General features: G+C 32.6%; 1 protein-coding gene across 3 annotated transcripts in view; it reads left to right on the plus strand.

Annotated features, from left to right (window-relative positions):
- The window catches only part of LOC124107713 (ubiquitin carboxyl-terminal hydrolase 15), a gene marked incomplete at its 3' end in the record, with an annotated part of 108825 nt that overhangs the window by 43574 nt on the left and 50705 nt on the right, over window positions 1–14546 (plus strand). For all 3 annotated transcript variants that reach the window (XM_046465878.2, XM_046465879.2, XM_058585995.1), the window contains 2 exon segments: window positions 2310–2455; window positions 9991–10052. In XM_046465878.2, coding sequence (XP_046321834.1) covers window positions 2310–2455; window positions 9991–10052 — 208 coding nt within the window.

Raw genomic sequence — 14546 nt, forward strand, 5'->3', positions numbered from 1 at the left:
GTTTCTTCCTAGCTGCATCTTGTGAGAATCCTTTGTAAGATTGTCTTCATATTCCTGATCTCAAAATATCAGTATCTCCATGCTAAGTACTTGGATCTCTTTTCTTTTTCTTGGTGATTCATCAGTATTTTCAATCTTTTAAATTTGTATGTCTTGCCCCTAATTCTTCCTAATTCTAGTTTCATCTACTCCAGATCTTTACTTGTATATTCGTAAAATCCTCAAGATAATTATCATTTATAAAGTGAAACTCTTCACCCTCACTCCAAAATCCCGTTCATTCTTCCTCAACTCAGTAATGGCCACTTCTTCAGGTTGCTAAGGTCAAGAACATTGGTATCATTCTGATTCCTTTATTTTTCACCCTCAAATACTTTACAGTCCATCCTCTGTCTCATCACTTAAATCTAAACACTTCTTCCGTTTCTACCACTTTGTTTTGTATTACTTCCATAGCCTTGTCTCCCACCCTTGAAACTCCTGCCATCTATAAAAGTGAACATGAAGAATGTCAGTCCTGTCATTTCACTTATTTCTCCAAAGCTCCTCCATGGCTTCCTTTCTTACTCAGAATGAAATTAAAATTCTCTGATAGCCCACAAAATTCTATGTAATGTACAGAAATACCTTTAGGTTTCATTTCTATCTCATTCATTATACCTCAGCCACTTTCATGTGCCTTGCTCTCTTCTAAAACATGCCAAGCACATTCCCATTTCAAGGCCTTTGGATTGCTATTCCTTATACCTCTTATGTTCTTTCCCTATATAGAACTAGATTACAAAACTTAATGAAGACGAAATTTCCATGTGTTATTGTATATACTATATATTATGTACATAAATATCTGTATGTCGTAATAGAAAAAAATGTCCGGAAAAGACATTAGAATGTTAACGGTGATTATTTCTTGGTAGATGTCAGTATTTTCAGTATTTTTGCAATGAACAAAAACTATTTCTGCAGTCAGGAGAAATGTATTCATTTTTATAGAAAGACGAAACTTCTTTGGCTTCTTCCTTTCCCTTGATAGGAATCAGGGGAACATAGTGTTCTGTTTTTTGATCTAAGCACTATTTATACAGGTGTGTCATTTTGGAATCTTAATCCAAAATAGTGATGATGAATGCGTTTTTCTTACACATTTCTATTTTAATAAGAACAGAAAAAATATATAGAAAGACAGAAAGCAGTACTGATCATTCATTTAATATTATGTCATTATTTAAATTTCTGCTTAATGTGCTTTGTTTTGAGATGCACTGCAATATTTACTACTAATTTAATACCCTATCAAAATTTCATTGATTACAAGACTATTACCGAAATTTAGCTGCTAAATAGAATATAAATATAAACATTGGGATAAATTTATGTAGAATAGGTATAGCTTTTTAAGTTTCTTAAAAGAACATACATTATGAAGTTGAGTGTTTTACAAACAATGGTTTTCCCAAAACTAACCAACTATTCTAAATTTTATATTATTCCATATTTCATCATATCATTAAATATTTTATTCAGATTTCTTGAGTCTGTTAGGCAAGTTATTAACCAATTAGCTGCGATAATACTGTCCAGTATTTCTTTCGTTTATTTCAAAATCTTAAAAGGTTCATTTAACTATAGGTACTGAAACATAATTACATTTGTACCTTCAGATACAGAGATAATCTTATATCTTATTTTATGCAACTTAAGCTACTGGTATAAAAAATACTCAAAAATATTTGAATTAAGATTAAGGAAAATGTATAGTTTTACCTTGAATATAAGAAATTTTGAAAAATACACACTTCCCATCAAGCAAGGGACATTCCTTTTCATTTTGTGTCTGTATGATCTAGTTAGCTATTCAAACTATAAATTATTTTCTGTAGTATAAATTATTCTTAAATTTTTATGTAGTAAATTAGTAGCATCTTTTAATCATACTTTAATTTGTACATATCCACAGAAAATATTTTGATTTTGTAATTAATCAAAAATTCAAGTCCATCTTGTAAAACAAATTATACTTTAGTATTGTGTGAATGAACTTTTTACCTTTTGAGGTCTTTAATTTTTCAAGTAATCATTTGTCCTAGTTACAATTATTTTTTTTTCCCTATAAACCACAACTGGTTTTACAAACTTTTTTTGTGTATTTATTGTGTTTTTCTTTAAATATTTTTCACATATATGTTCATCTGTTCTTGCTATTCTATTCTTATTTTAAGGTTAGATCTTGTATTCAGGTAAACATCTAGCTTTTCATGGTATGTTTTTAAAATTTATTATATTGACATATCTTTCCTTCTTAAATCTAGATACAATTGAAAAGGAAATAAGAAAAATCTTCAATATTCCAGATGAAAAGGAGACCAGATTGTGGAACAAATACATGAGTAATACATTTGAACCACTGAATAAACCAGACAGCACCATTCAGGATGCTGGCTTATACCAAGGACAGGTATTATTAAAAAATAATGTTTGTTTTAAGCATATTACACATGAAACTTGTTGGATTCACAAATTTTAATGAATATCCTGTAATATATAGTGGGTTCTACTGTCTTCACCTTCTGTCTCTTCTCATTTCTACCCATGCTGGTCAGTAACTATAACTTCTGATTTCCTTGAACTTATGAATAATCTACTTGTTAAGAAGAAATTATTTATGTTTTTTTTAAAAAAGCAGTTAATAGTACAAACTGGGTCAGCAGACTTCCTGTGAAGTTCAAGTAATAAATATTTTAGTTTCTACAGGCCATGAAGTCTTTGTAACTGTAACTGCCCTTGTAATAGCATGAAAGCAGCCATAGCCAATATATAAACAAGTGTGCATGACTGTGTTACCATAAAACTATTTTTAGCAGTATAGCACACTAAGTGGACCATAGTTTGCCAACCCTTACTAGTAGGTATCATCTCCCAACTTGGTCTTTCTTTAATGGCATAACCCAAGAAATGAACATATTGAGAACTTAAGATTTTAATCATAATCAGCAATTGATTCTTTTAAACATCTCTTGAGTTAATCTCTTTATTCTATTCCCAGCCCTTATCTTTCATATTCTCTTAACAAATGCTGCTACTTTCAGTCTCTTATATGTCCACACTCATTCTTATTTGTGCCAGAATATTCATTCTAAAATGTAAATCTGATTGTTTTCCTTTTATATACCTTTTCTCGTTCCTTAATGACTATAAAGTTCAGAAACTTTAACTTACTCGTGGTTTAACCTCTTCTCTATTCTTGCAGCATCTTTAGATTATACTTTGTCTTATGCTTTTTACTGTGGCAATACCAAACTGAACTACATTTGAACACAGTATGCCATTTCATACTACTATACTTTTGCCTACATAATTTATCTGCCTGATGTACCCTTCTTCCTGTTCCCTGCATTCTTCTGGCAAAAATTGCTTTTTATCATCCAAATATTCAAATTATCCATCCCATCCCATCATGTAGACACACCAGATCAAATTATTCATTCTTCAAATTCCTACTCAAATATTATATTTTGTCTTAGACTTTACTCTATTTGTCAATATCCCCTGATTTTTCTACTTTCAGGAAAAATTTCTCCTTCCATGATGATTTACAAATATGTCTTTTGTATTATTCATTTTGGTACTTTAATTATATATATAGTATACTTATTTAGACTATGAGGTTCTTCTGGTAGTTGGATTACATATTTGTAAAAATTTTTATTACTTGACGTAATGCCTGATGATTCAATATATAGAAGTTTAGTTTTGTTCCATTTTATTAAAAATTACTACTAACATCAATAATATATTACTGGATTGTGAAAAATTTAGAGGAACCAACGGAAATTAGTTTTTAATAAAAAAACAGTGATTTTCAATCTTATCTTAGCCATGATATTTTAAGTAAAATCTTATAAAATCCAATATGTAAGGATTAAAAGAGAAATTATCTGATGAAACTGAAGTGAGGACATTGGAGCTCTACCAATTAATCTACACTCCCTTCTTTAGCTTCTTTTCTGTTTTCCATTGTTTACCATTAGAATTTAAGGAGTATAATTTGAAGTTATATAGAATTATTTTTCTAAATTTTTTAAGAAATCCTATGTAATAGGATATTATTCTCCTCACTGTATACATTAAAAAACTGAAGTCTAAAAACTCAACCCAGAATGGATCAAGGACCTAGGCATTAGACCAGAGAGACTGCAACTCCTAAAATAAAAATGTAGACTCAACTTTCCATCATGTCAGCTTAGGAACCAACTTCCTCAATAAGACTCCTAAAGCACAAGAAGTAAAATCAAGAATCAAAAATTGGGATGGTATCAAACTAAAAAGCTTCTTCACACAGCAAGGAAAAGAACATGAAGAAAGAGCAGAATGGGAGAAAATCTTTACCACCAGTACCTCAGATAGAGCATTAATTTCCTATAAAGAACTCAAAAAAAAAAACCCCACAAATAATCCATTCAAAAATGGGCAAAATAACTGAACAGTCACTTCACAGAAGAAGAAATACAATCGATTAATAAATATATGAAAGAATATTCAACATCTCTAGCAATTAGAGAAATGCAAAGCAAAACTACACTGACATTCCATCTCACTCCAGTCAGAATGGCAATTATCAAAAATACAAACAACAATAAATGTTAGCAAGGATTTGGTGGAAAACATACACTCATACATTGCTGGTGAAACTGCAAATTGGTGCAGCCACCCTGGAAAACAATATGGAGATTCCTCAGAAAATATAGAATGGAACTACCATTTGACCCACCTATCCCACTCCTCAGTATATACCCAAAATCCTTAAAATCAGTGTACTATAGTGATGCAGTTATATCAATATTTATACCAACTCCGTTCATGATAGCTATAATGTGTGTCCAATCTAGGTGCCCTTCAGTAGATGAATGAATAAAGAAAATGTTCCTATACACAATGGAATATTATTCAGCCATAAAAAATGGAATTATGGCGTTTGCTGGTAAATGGAACTAGAGACTATCATGCTAAGTTAAATAAGCCAATCCTCCCTCAAGAAAACAAAGATAAAATGTACTCTTTGTTATGTGGGTGCTAATATGCAATAAGGGCAGAGAGAGGAAGAACAGAAGTTCACTGAATTAGACAAAGGGGAAGGAAGGAAGGGGGATGAGAATAGGAAATACAGTAGAATGAATTGGACATAACTTTCCTATGTTCATATATGAATATACCACCAATGAAACTCCACATCATGTTCAACCACAAGAATGGGATCCTAATTAAATATAAGTTATAATCTTAGAAGACATAGAGTCATACCAACATAAATAAAGTTATTTCATACTAGACAGAGGTGCCATAAGCATACATTGTAGAAAAGATAGCCTCTTCAACAAATGGTGCTGGGAAAACTGGAAATCCCTATTAGTAGAATGAAATTGAACCCTATCTTTCATCCTGTACAAAATTAAAAGGGGATCAAGGACCTAGGCATTGACCAGAGACTCTGTGCCTACTAGAAGAAAAACTAACCCCATTGTGTCGGCTTAGGAACAAACTTCCTCAGTAAGACTCCTAAAGCATGCAAGAAGTAAAGTCAAGAGTCAGTAAATGAGACTGTGTCAAATTAAAAATCATCTTCACCACAAAGGAAACAATCAAGAACATGAACAGAGAGCTTACAGAATGGGAGAAAATATTTACCAGCAGCACCTCAGATAGAGCATTAATTTTCAGGATGTACAAAGAATTCAAAAAACTTTACACAAAAATAATAATAATAATAACAAAGGGATAATGTTCTCTCTGATATGTGGATGCTAACTCACAACAAGGGAAGGGAAGGGGAAGATTAGAAGTTCATTGGACTATACAAAGGGAAATGAAGGGAAGAGTGGGAGAATGGGAATACAAAAAATAGTAGAATGAATCAGACATATCTTTCCTATTCTTATGTAAGAATATATGACCAGTGTAACTCCACATCATATATAATCACAATAATGAGATCCTAATTGGAACAAGTTATTCTATGTTGTATAATATGTCAAAATATATTCTGCTATCACATGTATCTAAAAATAACAAATTGAAAAAGAAAAAAAAAACCCTGAAGTTTAGAGAAGTTAAATAGTTTGATATTCTTGCTATAAAGGTATGCATTTACTAGGCTGAAGAATAGGAGAGTAAGTTCATCTAATAATAAGATTGAATATCTTTAAGGATCCTTGAGTTGAAATGTTTCAAAGAATATTCATTAAATATTCTAGATCTTTTAACAGTGCTTTTCTTTTTGAAATTTACTTTTCTCCACCAGGTTGTTAAGATACAATATTAATGTTTAATAAAATATAAGATTCAGTTGCAAATACCTTCATAGACAAGGGAGGAAAGAGCTTGGAGAGAGCTCTTAGAAAGAATTCCTGAGTGTATCTAAAGATGTATAGGATGGGGAGGGAGGGACTTTGGGGGAACACCAGAAGGAACCTGGGCTTCAATCTGAAGACAGTGTCAGATACTGTGAAATACCTCACACTATGTCACCTCCACACCACAGGCAATTTATGAGAACAGGAGGGGTAATTAGCTTCCTCCTTCTCCCAGACCTACAGTCTGTCTCCTTAGTCAAGCTATCCTGCTTTATTCCTGCCTTAGTCCTAGGCCCTACCGTGGAATGTTAAAAAATTTAGCTTTTCCGTCTAATTAGCAATTCTTTCTGTGATAAATGAACTAAACATTATCCTTCTTTTAATAAAACTGAAAGTATCCTCATTAGAAAGTAAGGCAAAGTGTCTTTATTAGAAAGTAAGGCAAAGTAAGTGTCCCAAAAAAGGTAGACTTTCCCTTTTTCCTTTTGTGTATGTGATTTAAAATTTGAAATTTTTCTAAAAATGTCTTCATTTTGATTTAGTTTTAATTATAAGCAAAATTTTATTCAGAGAATAATATAGAGACATTTGAATAAAGAAATGAATTTTATTATTTCTGATGATGACCTTTTAACATTAATATCAGTTGCTGTAAAAACATCAAGTTTTCAGTACAAATACTGTTAGGAATGAAGGTATTGTGACTAAACAATGTTAAATGTATTATTTTGAAATTTTCTGCAGCTAAAATCTCTTGTTTTATAGCTGATTTAAGTTTTCCAAATGACCATGTTATATGTGTCACTAAAATTACAAGTTGTAGTAAAGAAAAACTTTATTCAGAAGTGATCAATCATGGGGCTGGGGATGTGGCTCAAGCAGTAGCGCGCTCGCCTGGCATGCGTATGGCCTGAGTTCCTCAGCACCACATACAAAGATGTTGTGTCCGCCGAGAACTAAAAAATAAATATTAAAAAATTCTCTCTCTCTCTCTCCCCCTCCCTCCCCTCCCTCCTTCCCCCTCCCCCTCTCCCTCTCCCTCTTTAAAAAAAAAAAAAGTAGTGATCAATCATAAATTCTATTAGATAAATCTTTAAAATATATAAAAACATATTGGAATGATAATTTGAAATTGAAGCAATGGCTAATTGTCTCTGGTAGATAGGGAGAGGAATATGACCTGGAGGGGACCAGAATGGTAGGTGGACAATTTTAGGGTAGCTGGCACAAATATCCACGAGACACATCTCTGAGTTCAAGCAAAAGTTTATTAACAGAGAATATCTGCCAGGCTGCCCTTTTGCAAGTCGCAGTAGCCAGTGTCACTTGAATGGAAGCTTATATATCTTTTGGACAAGGAACAAGAGCAAACTAGAATTGACCTTGGGTGTAGGTGGTTGGGTAACAACAAGTTTTTTGTGTTTAGGGACCTTGCAGGGGGCGGGGGTCAAGGGGATAGGGTACCTTAAGTTTCTTTTTCTTAGCAGTTTATAAGTTTTGGTTTCAGGTCAAGATGGAGTCCCAGAGCCAAAATGGAGTTACTAATGTTTAGGGACCTAACACGCAATGCACTTGTTCTTTATGTTATTTATTACAAATACATCATACAACTTTTTTTAAAAGAGACAATTTTAATACATTTTAATATTTTAGCACTATCTTCCAACATGGTTTCATGAATTTTTTAATCAGTGTTTTATTCATTGCATGTTCTGAAATAGGTGTATATTTTACATGGTTAGAATCAAAATGCCAATTTATAAATGACCTGGAATCATATAGTCCATAAAAGTATATTGTTTAAAGTATGTAGAATAGGTTAAAAAATTACAACTATAAGTAAAATTAGTGAAACTGAATATATAGAATGTATCCAGATTTGTAATATATTTATTTATTCAAATCATATTGACTGGGTTATCTTATCACAAATTTCTTTTGGTAATTATTTTAAAAGTAAATTTTTCTTCTTCGCACAAACTCATATAGCAAAAACTGGAAGAAAGACTTCCTTTTTACTCTGGAATATATAAGGAAGAATTTGGGATGTTCAGATGAAGTGCAGCTCTGCTTCACCCTTTCACTTTATTTATTTATTTATTTTTATATTTTTTGGTTGTAACTGGACACAATATCTTTATTTTATTTACTTATTTTTATGTGGTGCTAAGGATCGAACCCAGGGCCTCCCACGTGCTAGGTGAGTGCTCCACTGCTGAGCCATAATCCCAGCCCCTCGCTTTATTTTTTTAAAATTTTTAAAAAATTAATTAATTTATTTATTCTAATTAGGTATATATGACAGCAGAATGCATTTTGACCCATTACACACAATTGCAGAACAACTTTTCATTTCTCTGGTTGTACACGATGTAGCATTGCACGGTATGTGCACTCATATACCTAGGGTAATGATGTCCATATCATTCCACCATCTTTCCTGTCCCCAAGCTCCCTCCCCTTCCCTTTGCCCAAAGTTCCTCCAACTCCCCCCATTATGGGTCATCATCCACTTATCAGAGAGAACATTCGTCCTTTGGTTTTTTAGGATTGGCTTACTTCGCTTACTGCTTAGCATGATGTTCTCCAACTCCATCCGTTTACCTGAAAATGCTATAATTTCATTCTCTTTTAATGCTGAGTAATATTCCATTGTGTATATATACCACAATTTCTTTATCCATTCATCTATTGAAGGGCATCTTCACAATTTAAATATTATGAGTTGAGCTGTTATAAACATCGATGTGGCTGTGTTACTATAGTATACTGATTTTTAAGTCCTTTAGGTATAGATCAAGGAATGGGATAGCTGGGTCAAATGGTCATTCCATTTCAAGTTTTCTAAGGAATCCCCATACTGCTTTCCAGATTGGTTGCACCAGTTTTCAGTCCCACTAGCAATGTATGAGTGTGCCTTTTCCCCCATATCCTCTCCAACACTTATTGTTGTTTGTATTCTTGATAACTGCCATTCTGACTGGTGTGAGATGAAATCTTAGCACATTTTGATTTGCATTTATCTAATTACTAGAGATGTTGAACATTTTTTCATATAATTGTTGACTGATTGTATATCTTCTGAGAAGTGTCTGTTCATCTCCTTAGCCCTTTATTGTCACTCTTTCATTTATTAGATGCAATTTTTATCTACCTCGGGTGTGCTGCAACAGGGAACTTCAGTTTGATTCTCATAAATGTGACTTATTTAAATATTAAAATATTCTATAAACTACATAATGACATAGTAAATGATTTAGCTAAGATCAGACTGTTTAACAGCTGTACCCAATGGTTAAGCATCTGTTATTTGCAGTGTATGTTACAAGCTACCAATACAAATAGAAAACGTACCTTCTGAGTTTATATTCTATTTACTTGGTTTAAACTTTCTTAAAAGTTATAGAACCAATGATTTTCTTTATTTGCCTTCTTTTCTCATTATCATTACTGACTTCTGCTTGAGATCTGTTTATCTCCCTTGCCTAGTTTTGGAATCAAAATGCAGATATATCTTTACTTTGTCTATTGTATCCTTTGAATAGTCACAATTATTTTAGTTCCATAGCATATTTAGCTTATCTTTTAACCTATTTTAACTTGAAAATAATGGGAAAATGCCCTTTATGTGTCATATTTGCAGGTATTAGTGATAGAACAGAAAAATGAAGATGGAACCTGGCCAAGGGGTCCTTCTGCTCCTAAGTAAGTGCTTCCATTCCTTATGACCTAATTGCATGATTTTGTTGCCTTTGATTTCAGATAATGAAATCCAGAATGATAGAAGAACCTGGTTGTATATTGCAAAATTCCTTTTTTTAACTTTTTGTCATCTAAGTTTACAATTGAATTAAGATATTACAATTTACAAAACTTCCAGTTCAGATCTCTTATAAGGTACAGTGTAAATTAATGTTACAAATGGAAAAGTTGCATTGTCTAATATACTTAAATGTTTAAACATTTTGATTTTCTTAAACTATTTTTGTGATTTTTAAGAAAAGTATCTGTTAAGTTAGTACTTATCACAATGAGTCTGATGTGAAAGTAATATTTTTATTTATTTAAATAAATGTTTTAGAATATAAAAACGTAAGTAGAGATGTACCTAGAGTACTAAGAAAGAGATGCTTTTAATGGTAAATGAGGAAGGAATTAAAAATCTTTTTAAGTGTTTTTAGAATTATGAGAGCCACACTCCATTATGAAAAACACTTAACTCTGGTTGTGTATCAATATTTAGACTTTGAGAAATAATATGGTACATTTGCCACCTATAATTGCAATGAAGAATAAATACAAGAGGGACGCTCTATATTCAAATGTGTTATTTTCCTCTAGCAAATATTTATTCCAAGTGAGATAAGTGAGAATTATGAATAGCTTTATATCAGTTCTGTTTAGTTGCTGCCAATGAATTATGAAAAAATATCTGTTTTTAGAGCTTTAGAATTTCAGATTTTCTGATGAGGGATTATGACATTTTGAAACCCTTAAAATATTATGATTTTTAACTAAATTACTAATTTAGTAGATGCTAGCACATCAAATTTAAAATAAAAAGCCTGCTACTTTAGTTTTTTTCAAGACTAAAATGTACCTTCAGTAACTGGTTCTCTATCCTTTTTATCTTGCATAAAGTTTTTTGGTTTAAATTTGTCATGAGAAGGTGCCTAGTAGATATGTTAATTACATTGTCGTGACTTTTATTCTTTTTTTAAAATACTTTTAGTTGTAGATGGACGCAATACCTTTATTTTATTTACTTATTTTTATGTGTTGCTGAGGATCAAACCCAGTGCCTCGTACATGTGAGGCAAGCGCTCTGCCACTGAGCCACAATCACAGCCCCTGATTTTTATTCTTTCTTACCCTATTTAGTTGAACATAATTCAAGGGTAGAACTTAGTACAAAAGTAGAGCTTTTAGCCACTGGGGTTGTGGCTCAGCAGTAGAGCATTAAAAGACTATGAGTTGAATCATACCTGTTAAAGATTTAGAAGGTAATTATATTTTTATGAACATTTATTTATAGTCTTTAGATCAGAACCATTGCTTTTTTTTTCTACCTTAAATTGTAGTATACTTGCTATATCTTTAAATAATTTGTGAAATTACAAAACTGGCTGTAGATTAATATAAAAATATAAATGAATTACAAAGATTGAGAAGTCTTTGGTACATAAAATTACTGATTTTCTGCTAGCTCAATGCTTTATTGTGGTATTGTTTTGCTTTTCTCTCTTTGAGACAATGTTTTGCTATGCTACCCAGATGGCCTCTATCTACTGGGCTTAAGTATATTCCTGCCTCAGCCACCTAATTGCTGGTATTGTAATGCATGCTAACACACCCAACTCAGTATACTTTTTATCTACTCAAACAACTATACTATTTACTTTGTGTAAAAGAAAAAGCAATTTCTTATATAATGTCTATCACACACATGCAGTAAATTACCGTGACCTCCATGGCTGAATTTTAGAAACTGGCGAGGGGCGATAGGAGATTAAGAAAAACAAATACGGAGAGAAAGGTGGGACACTGTCCTCTGATGGAGGAACAATGACCCAGATCTAGTACAACACATAAGTTTTATCATCAAAAGATTTTATGGGAAAGTTTCCACAAAGGATACAGACTTTAAGTTCGCAGCACTTGGAGACATTATGCTTAGAATTCTGTATCCCTGGCAGTTGGTGTCTGAGCTCAATATCAAGACTGTTATGGGTCCATGCCTTTGCACAAAGCTTCCTCAGGCAGGGCATTACCATAACAACTGGACAATCTTGTCCTCCCACCTTTACACAGAAAGTCCCAGTGCAAGCTCAGTCACAGCCATGATGCAGTCAAAGACCGTGATCCAAGTCACTGCTATCTACAGTAAATATCAATAATGAAAGTACAATATTAGACATGCATGGAAGTAAAATTCAGAGTCCCAGACTACACTAAAACTGCTGGTTTAATAAGGATCCTAGATAATCAGATTACTGGGATGGAGAAAATTCAGCAAGACTGCCTAATATAAATGAATAGACTCTTTCTATTCCCAGAGGTCTGCAATCTTTATACAGGAGGAGAAAAATATTTTCAGCTTTGTAGTCCACACGGTCTCTGTCAATACTACATAACTCTGATTTAGTGTGAAAGCAGTCATAGACATTATGTTAAAAAATAAGCATGACTCTGTTTCAATAAAACTTTATTTAGAAGAAGCAAAAGGCTTAGATTTAGCCTGCGAGCCACAGATTTCTGACCTTTCCTATAATACCCATAGTAAATCATGTAGGAATTAATATAATAAAAATTAGCCTAATTATGGTAACAAAAACATCATGACACTGTGACGAGGGAGGCAAGTAGACTAAAATAAACTAGTAAGCTCACAAAGATTTAATTATATATGAGAATGTGATATATGATAGTGTGTACCTAGGCAGTGAGGGTGTTTAAAGCAGATGAATACTTAGATTTTATTAGAACTAGATATTTGGAGAAAAAATTAAAAAGATTAAAGACCTAAATTAAAAACATTAAATTTTAATTTAGAAGAAACTTTGGAGAATATCTACATAAGAATCATAGAGTATAATGTGAAAAATTGATTTGATATCAAAATTAAGACTTTCTGAGCTGGGACTGAAGCTTAGTGGCAGAGCGCTTGACTTGCATGTGTGAGCATTGGGTTCGATCCTCAGCACCATATAAAAATGAACAATAAAATAATGGCATGCTGTCCATCTACAACTACAATTTTTTTTTTTTTTAAAAATTAAGACTTTCTAATGAAAAACCATATACAAAATTAAAATGTCAATTTTGGAACATCTACAACTTACAAGTAAATAATATCTGTAATACATAAAGAACTGTAACAAATTAATAGAAACAAAACAAAATTGCCTTAAAAATAGACAAAAGATAGGAATAGACAGTTTAAAAGAAGGCCAACTGCTGAGGGTAGATGGGGAGACAAACTCACTAGTAATCATAAAAAGAAATAATAATATACAACCTTACATCCGTTAGAATGAAAAAAAAATTAAAGGTTGCTGATGCAAAGTGTTGGGGGGTATATGGAAGTCTTATGTACTGATGACAGAAGTGTAAACTAGTATTGCCAGATTCTGTAAATCAGTCAGTATTGAATTAAAATTGGAGTACCATAATCCTTCTGACCCAGTACTCTGAGGAATTTCTATGGTCCTTAAAGGGTATAATCTTTGCAGCTGTATTTTTGGTAGTAATGGAACGTTGAGGCAACCTTGCTCAATATCCGTTACTGGTAAAGTGAATAAGAAAAATGAGGTGTTGGTTAATAGTGGTAAAATCTTCAAAACATACAGTTGAGAGGAAAAATATCAGAATGAAATTTACAGTTTATACCCTTTTTGTTCATTTTAAACAGAATATTATGTGAAATAAAAATATTACTTAAGAACATAGAAAAAGCACAACAGAGGAGGGGGAAAAAAGGAAAAGGTGAAAAAGTATTACTTGCTTTTATTTGTATTTATATAATTGAAGCAAGGATACAGATTCTTTTTTTCTAGATGAATGTCAGCTTTAAAAAAAATCAACTCAGGGGGCACATAGTGGTGCACACCTGTAATCCCATTGGCTCTGGAGGCTGAAGCAGGAGCCCAGGTGTTCAAAGCCAGCCTCAGCAAAAGCCAGATGCCAAGCGACTCAGTGAGACTCTGTCTCTAAATAAAATAGGGCTGGGGATGTGGTTCAGTGTTTGAGTGCCTGTGAGTTCAATCCCCAGTATCCCCCCACCGCCAAAAATAAATCAAGTGGAATACTTGTGTATTTACTGAGTCACATTGTACGTTTATGTGACTTAACACTAGCAGAGAGAATATTTTAGATTTTTCAAGAAGAAACTTCCAGATAAAGACTTGGTGTGAAAATGCTAGTTCTAATAAACATCACTAATATCCAGTAATCATACCACATAGCACATAACCAGTTCCTACCGAAGGTGTCAAAGGCAAGGAGAAATTGAGTTGTGTTATGGTAGAAAGAATAATCACCTGTAGAGTTTAATTAAAACAGTTTCTTATTCAGTGGATCATTTCTAACGAGTTCACATGTGATGCTAATGCTGACGCCTCAGGATTACACTTTGAGAAATTCTCTAAGTAATGTTTCTTGACATGTACTATGCGGTTCCCACCCAGATCAGCAGAGTAT

This window comes from Marmota monax, unplaced genomic scaffold, assembly GCF_021218885.2.
Source record: "Marmota monax isolate L192 unplaced genomic scaffold, Marmota_monax_Labrador192_F-V1.1 WCK01_AAM20220418_F8-fsc00304, whole genome shotgun sequence".
NCBI classification, from domain to species: Eukaryota; Metazoa; Chordata; class Mammalia; order Rodentia; family Sciuridae; genus Marmota; species Marmota monax.